Raw genomic sequence first — 7,505 nt, 5'->3', positions numbered from 1 at the left:
AAATCCCTTCCTCCAGCCTCACCTAAAGATGAAGCCCGTCCATCACTACACAAACCCACACCTTGGTCTCCTTCTGCCTCTGCACTGCTCTGGTGCTCCTAGTGCAGCTCCTTTCTCTGGGTCCATTTTCGGCCCTGCCAGCCCTGATCTCGTGCTGTGAGCTGGATGCTCAACAAGGGTAACTGGGCAGTGCTTCACCGGAGCCAAGGGACCCCAGGGGATTAGTTAACCCTGTGGTTATGCCTCAGGAGAGACAGCTACAGTCCCTCACTGAGGTGCTGCTGCAGCTGAGGATGAGGATGATCTTCTAGCACCTTCTAGCAGGGCCTTGGACCGTCTCTTTTTGAGACTCCTCCCACTTTTTCCACATCTCTGACGCCGATCTCCCAGGCAGTCACAACAGCCTATTAAAATGCATCAGAGATACAAAACACTTGATAAAACAGTGTGCATTACCATCCATGGAGTTTTGTTGGGTTGAAGTTTGGGCTGAGGCACCAGCTCTTCCCTTTCTCAGACAGCCTCTCACAGTAGCAATGCTTCCAGTACCCAGATGTGACCTAGCTGTTACCTTCAGCCCAGCGCCTCTGGTCTCAGAGGTGACAGGCCACCCTGCTGGCTGGCCACCCGTGTGCAACACAAAGGTTCCCCCTTCTTCCCCTGCCATCCCATTCACCGGGACCCTGCGCAGCATCTCAGCAGCATTCCCTATGACTCCCTTGAGTGGACTCGGACCTCTCGGCAGCGGGCTGACCGCATGCACCGCTCTGTCAGGTGCATCTTGACCCCTGCAGCACAGCTGAGAAGTTTGCTGGAAGCCTCTCCATGCGTTCACCAGCACAGGGGAGGGACCTGGCGTGATTAGGACCAACTCCTCCCTTCCCTGCATGTGCAGGCGTGTGTGTGTGTGCGTGTGTGTGTATGAGTTCACAAGCAGCCGCATCGCTCAAAGGGCAGGTGATTTCCTTCCTCTTCGCTTCTCCAGAGATCACCCCACAGGAGCTCCAGGGAAGCCACAACCTCTTCTTGCAGAAAGGGGCACGTCGCTCCACAGGAGCGTGTCAAAGCTCTGCTGCTGCCCCAGACCTTGCTGGAGCTGTGCCTGCAGAGCGCCGGGGTCACAGCACTCCCCACGCGTCCCCCCCGCCGTGCGGGGGCCCGCCCACGATTGGCGCCCTGATGTCACCTGGTGGCAGGGTATATCTGGAGGAGAAAGGACACCTCGAGACCCTTTCTACACAGGCTGGAGGACGAGAGTTGAATGATTTGCGAGAGGAGCCCTTGGCGTTGTGAGTATTTCCCAGGAGCTCAAAGCAATAACGAGGGTGGCAGGGGGGATGAAAGAGGAACTGGCTGCAAAACCCAGAGGAGAGAAAAGTCTTGATAAAATCCCATGGGGGACAAATTCAGATGTTTGTGCTTGGAGAGCACGAACAGACCAGTAGCTAAGAGAGGGAGTTGTGGTTCTTGGGCGGTTGTTCTCTGTCTCCTCTAACGTTAGCGCAAGTGCAGCAGCAGTGGTTTGTCTCAAAGCTCCCTGGCTGTGCAAGCAGCTCTGCCCTCCGAAGGGCTGCTGGGTTTCTCATGCCAGGCACCCCTCGGTCGGGGCTCCCTGGCACCCCTTTGGCTTGTGTCCTTGGCCGGCTGAGCCTGCATGTCAGCAGCACTGGGGGGGCTCCTGGGGAGCGGTCGGGACAGGCAGCTGGTGTTTCCTGCTCCGGTGCCCAGCTGTACATGCAGGGCACATCGGAGGGGAGTTTATACTGTGTGATGCTGTACCTCCGGTATTACTGAATCCCTTCTTTCAACTGGGATAGTCATTCCAATGATCCCCATCCGGGAAGCAGTTGTGGGAATATAGTTCTACTTGAAATGAGTTTCTGTCTTTTAGAGTGCATCCTCTTTCATTTGTTCTTGGTCTTAAAACTGCTGCTAGAATGAAGGGTCTGAGATCCTGTGTAAAACACAGGATCAGAAAGGGCTGACCCTGCATGGACTTTTTCCATCACTATGATTAGCCAGCTCAAGCAACTGAGACTGGAGCTGTGAGACTCCTCACAGGCATCTTACATTGGATACAATATTCCCTGACAAAAGCCTGGCTGCAAGGATGATACTAGTGGCTATCATGAGGTCAAGAGCTGAGCATGCAAGAACTCCATCAAAAGGAATGTAAAAACGAGGCTATTTCCTCCTGGATGCCGTCTTCTCCCAGCATATCACTGCAGGGAGGGCCACGGCCCATGGGGGTTCTATGTCTGACACCCCTAAGGCACCATGAAGACAAGTGCATATGGAGAAGTCTGTATTTTTGAAGGTTTCAGACAGAGGAAGATAAGGTCCTACACTGAATCTGTCTGAAGAAGGTCAAGTGAAGCATCTGCATTATCTGTCAGGGAAATTTTCCGTAGAGAATCAGAGATTAAGAAGAGGGCAGATTAAAGAGTCAGCATTTGTCAGTAGTATTCAAGCCTCTTTAAGTTCAAAGAAAACTAAAAGAAGGATGATTAACCTGGCCAGCAACCCAGAGGTGGGATATGTGACGCAACTGAGCTAAGCCCATTACCATGTATTAGGTATAATTAGCATTCGGACGCAAGCAAAGCTCTTACCCAGAGGATTAAACCCTGGACTGAGCAGCAATGCTGTCAGGGACAATTAGGTAACACCTTGTCAGAGGGGGGGGCAGAGGAAGTGCGTGGAAGAACATCTTGTTCCTCAGCAGCCTTTGCATCCACAGCCATCAGCTCTCGCCCAGGAGCTGCATCCCAGTGCTGGCGGCAGCGGAAGAGCTCTGGCAGCCTGGGAAGCACTGGGGTGAGGCAGCATAGCACTTGCAGAGAGCTGGAGAAGGAGACCCACTCTCGTTTGAAGTTTGTCAAGCCATCTGTTTGGTGTGGTACCAAGGACTATCCAAGGACCCAGGTACAGGGAGGCAAAAGGCTGGGAAATTCCCCTGGGAAGCTGCCGTGGGTGTTTCTTTTGTGTCTGTGATCCTGGGGCTGCCTGCCCACCCCTGTCTGGCTGTGTGCAGGGACAGCTGGTTCCCGAGGTGTGGGAACTGGGGCAGCTCCCTTGCTGTGGGGCAGGGGCCTCTCCAGCATGAATGGAGACATCTTTGCTGGCGTGTGATGGCAGATGAGTCCCACCAACTCGCTGGTGGGAGGGCAGCTTGATTCCTCCAGATGGAGGCTGTTCTGTGGCATTAAGGTTGCTTTCCATCCTCTGTCCTTTCTTTTGTTGATGCGTGGGAGAATAGGTAGAGGGAGGTTGGTAAGGAGGAAGTTGGAATTGTCCCTTTTAGTTTCATTGAGTGCCCTTTCTTGAATTCATGTAGGTGAAAGCGAGGATGAAGTGTGATTTGGGCAGATTCTTTTTCCTACGAAATCCCAGGTATCAAGTAGCTGGCAGGTGGATATGACTTACTTCAGACTGGGGGAAAGGGAACCTCCAAGGACTTAGCCTTCCCATTAGCTATTTCTCTATTGAGTGAAGGCCAGGGGCGAGGCATGGACTCAAGAAACTGAGGATCTGACCCTCAAAGACGTTTTTGTGGTTAAGGTACCGTGCTGGGAACTCACTTGGAGACTGAGCTCAGCTGCCTCTTACAAGTTTTGGAAGTCAGGCCAAAGGGTTGGAAATCTGTTAGCTGGTTTGTTTCTTCTGTTGTACTTTCGGGAGTAGCCCTTGAGGGGAGTGCCAAGTATCTCTGCATGTCAGATGAACTGAAGCTGCTTAGAAGTGGATGTGTGTCTCTTGTAGTTCAGGAGGGGTACCTAGCACTGAGACAGACACCCTACTGAAGAGAACTGCCCCTGAGGTGGAGGCATAATACTATACTTTGGGGCATTAGCAGACACGCCATGGAGCACTTTCCCAATGCAAAGCATTCCACTGTAGGGCAGTACCATCTGAATTCCTCACTGATCCTGAGTAACAGTGCGGCACCAAATTCTCTCTTTGGTTTGGAGCCAAACTGCCTTCACCTCTCAGTTTGGCCCTAAAAAACTGTAAGTCAAAAGATTTTGTCATTCCTCCCAGCTGTGCAGTCCAGGTCATACCAATCACTGCACTTCCATTCCCATTCTGTAAAAGATGAAGGTGACAGTATTTGCCTGTCCTGCCACCACGCTGTGAGGATAAAGCTGTAAATACTGGGTGATTGTTCAGGTGCTTCAGAGATGGCAGCCGAATAAGTAACTTCTATGATTTGAGTTGGTCCCTGTGTTTGTGGGCACAACGTGTGCTTAGGAAGCGTTGTGTTACAGGCGGGGGAATAGCATCTGTGCATACTTCAGCTGCAGACACAACCATCTGCTGCTCCATTTGGGGCTGCTGGAACCCGTCCAATCTCCTGCTCGGGATATTACAGCTGAGACAGGAGCCTGACCGCAAGCAACAGAAGAACTAGCATGCCTCTAGGTGCTATCATTAGGATCCATCCTACTGCCAGCACAGATGGAAAGAAGTCAGGGGTGAAATATTCCCCGGATTGCCACAGATACAGAAACACGGCTCTTCGCCTTGCACTGATGTGGAAGTGACACAGGAGGATTGCTTGGATGGTCTTCCTCCTTGCATGTCAGGCTTTGCTTTCCGGCACTCTGGCTATTTCAGGACTGTCAAAGACATGAACTGTCTTCAGACTAAAAAAAAAATACCCATCTTTGATAGCATTTATAGTTCTGAGATTAAAAGTCCAGAGTGTTTGTTGGGGTGATGTTTGCAGGTGATGTTGGGGATTAGGCCAGAGCACTACAGTGATATAATGGGATTAGCCTTTAGTACCAAATCCTGAAGTTAATTCCATCAGCAATTCCATCAGCCTGGCTGCACAGGCACAAACACCTGGAGATAGGAATTATGTAATGGTCATGGGGAAGAATGTGACTTCAAGGAGGGGAGAAAAAGTTGGCAATTATTTATGGTCCATAAATGCACTTGGTCAGACCATTCTAGCATACTAATTAGCAGAAAATTTGATGAAGGGCTGGAAGCTCCCCCTTGGGCACTGGTGAGAGTTATTGCTGTCCTCTCTGGGAAGGAAGCAAAGGGCTCTGAGTACAGCAGTTCTGCCCTGCAAGGCAGGAGAGATGTCTCCCACACAAAAATTGCTCCCTGATAACTATTTAGCCCCTGTGAAGTGGAGCTCGGCTCATGTGCAGTGTGGTGTAGAGGAGGTCAATGCATGTAATATAATGCTCAAAAATACCAAAATGGACATATCCTGGCGGAAGTTACAGGCTTTGCTCTCCTAAATGCTGAGAAATTAACTTCTGTCTAAAAGACAGTCTCCAATTCCTTGCCTTAGCCTTCTTTACAATCTTCTAAAGATACCATGCTATTTCCCTTAAGGTTGGTATTGACAAACATGAGGCCTTAACTGCAGCTGCACCCGGACTAAGGGCCCATCTAGCACAGCACCCCATCTCCATCAGTGTCCAAAAGGTACGGCTTAGGCACAAGTATAAGAACAGGTGAAGTATATCATGATGATTCCCAAGGATAGGATATTTCTCTAAGCCCTAAGTGTGTCATTGTGGCTCCTAGCAGTCATATCCTGAACCAGTCCTTAGCTCAAGTGTCCTTTGTTTGGCATCTTAATTCAAGCATGCCGGATGAAAGGCAGTGCTATCCTGCTTACTTTGTATGCATTACAATCTTTCTTTATGTTTAATATCTTTCTCTTTAATCCTGTCACAATTATACTTTCCGTAATTCTGTCAGCTGACTACTGATACCTAGAAATGATAAGCAGAGTGTTGTGATAAGCCGAGCGTCTGCCGTTATCTTGCAGACAGAGGAATCTGAGAGAGGCGTGCGCCTGCCACACACAGCAGCCCCGTGATGAGTGAGAATCCAGCCGCCAACCTCAACACTGGAGATGCTCCAACCGGTCCCACTACACCACGCAAGGGGCCTCCCAAGTTCAAGCAGAGACAGACAAGGCAGTTCAAGAGCAAGCCTCCTAAAAAAGGAGTAAAAGGGTAAGGGCATTTTGGAAAGAAAAGAAACCATGCTAGTTGGGTGGCTCCCCACTGCTAAGGTGGGCTCCTGCGGTACCATCTCCCTTGGGCGAGGAGCCAGGAGGCTTCCCCCTACCCCCTGGTGCCGTCAGCTCTCCCGCCTGGAGCTGCTCCTTCTCATCTGCTGCCCACCCACACTTGTCCTTCCCCGGCTGGGGGTGCAGGACAGCTCCCCCTTCCTGGGTGCTGCTGGCCCAACCTCAGCCCTCGCCTGTTCTTTTCTCCCCTAGGTTTGGAGATGACATCCCAGGCATGGAGGGGCTGGGCACAGGTAAGTGCTGCAGGATGTTGTTATCATGCCCTGCTTTAACACAAGCAGAGTCATGCTACAGCATGGGAGAGGACTGTCTGGGGTGGCCTCTCTGTCCCCCTGGCCTCTTTGCAGCTCTCAGGGTTGCCAGAGAAGGCTAGTACTCCCTCCGCAAGCTGCCACGGTCATGCTTATGCTTACATACACTACAAGACAGAAAGGCTATTTAGGCATGCTTCAGTTTCTGAATACTTTCATTTGGCTGCAAATGTGCTTGTTTGTCTTTGCTTTCTGCTAATACTCTGGCTAAGAATTTCCGCAGAATGAGGTTCTCAAAGAAATGCCAAATGCTAAGCTATTAATACCAAAAATCACAGGAACTAAATCCCAGCTGGTTAAGTATTTGTGTTATCACCAGAATCCTAATTTTAAGAATTTTATGCACCCGTCTGGAATTGAGAAACACACATTGGATGAGGTGTAGCCAGTCAGAACTTCTTAGGTATGAATAACAACTGCACCTACCAATGAGTTACAGATCCTGAATGTTGTAGACCAAATTGTTCAGCATCTGATTTAAAATTGCACATGTCTTCAAGGAGATCACATTTTGGCTACAGGCACTTTATGAGAACAGGAGAAACCACATAACCAGAATGAATTTTCACACCAGTCTACACAGTCACTGAAGAGGCTATAGGAAATGCTGGTTTGCTTTTGCTCACAGAGAAAGGTGGCACAGGAGAAAATACAGCAATGTTGTTCGGTCTGGTAGGTAGTACCAGATGTGAAGAGCTCATCTGCTCATTTAACCTTCCAGTAGAGTCTCATTCTTCTTGCTCTTCCCATCTCTAATGTTTCCCGAGTAAACCAAACTTTCTATTAATACAAAAGAAATCCAAGAAGTGCAGTGACCAGAACCCATTTCTCATTCTCTCTCTTTTGCAGATATCACAGTGATTTGCCCATGGGAAGCTTTCAGCCATCTGGAACTGCACGAGCTGGCCCAGTTTGGGATCATCTAAGGTGGCAGCATCTCTACTGGTGTCACCTGGCGACTCCACAGGTCCCAGCATCGTCTTCATCACCTTTGACACTTATTTTTGGCCCTTACATCTACCTGCTCATGGGCAAGGTGGTTTTGTAAGAGCTAGTTATGAGAAAGTCCTTTGCAGATTAATTTGGCAAAGAAGTTATTCAGGACCCTGAACAGACCTCATGCTCCATGT

At 49.9% G+C, this 7,505-nt stretch overlaps 1 protein-coding gene across 1 annotated transcript; it reads left to right on the top strand.

The window, feature by feature from the left end:
* The first annotated feature begins 5,847 nt into the window (after positions 1-5,847).
* PDE6H (phosphodiesterase 6H) lies at positions 5,848-7,301 on the top strand. The gene is made up of 3 exons (XM_075491650.1): positions 5,848-5,987; positions 6,257-6,297; positions 7,225-7,301. The coding sequence occupies exons 1-3, from the start codon at positions 5,848-5,850 to the stop codon at positions 7,299-7,301; spliced, it is 258 nt and encodes an 85-aa protein (XP_075347765.1).
* The last annotated feature ends 204 nt before the right edge of the window (positions 7,302-7,505 follow it).

This window comes from Mycteria americana, chromosome 1 (genome assembly GCF_035582795.1).
Source record: "Mycteria americana isolate JAX WOST 10 ecotype Jacksonville Zoo and Gardens chromosome 1, USCA_MyAme_1.0, whole genome shotgun sequence".
NCBI lineage: Eukaryota > Metazoa > Chordata > Aves > Ciconiiformes > Ciconiidae > Mycteria > Mycteria americana.
The sequence above is the reverse complement of the archived record's forward strand: the minus strand, read 5'-3'. Positions and strand labels throughout refer to the sequence as shown.

Coding starts and splice junctions, on each gene's coding strand:
- PDE6H (XM_075491650.1), top strand. CDS start 5,848: ATGAGTGAGAATCCAGCCGCCAACCTCAACACTGGAGATGCTCCAACC. Junction 5,988..6,256: donor CCTAAAAAAGGAGTAAAAGG/GTAAGGGCATTT, acceptor TTTCTCCCCTAG/GTTTGGAGATGACATCCCAG. Junction 6,298..7,224: donor CATGGAGGGGCTGGGCACAG/GTAAGTGCTGCA, acceptor TCTCTTTTGCAG/ATATCACAGTGATTTGCCCA.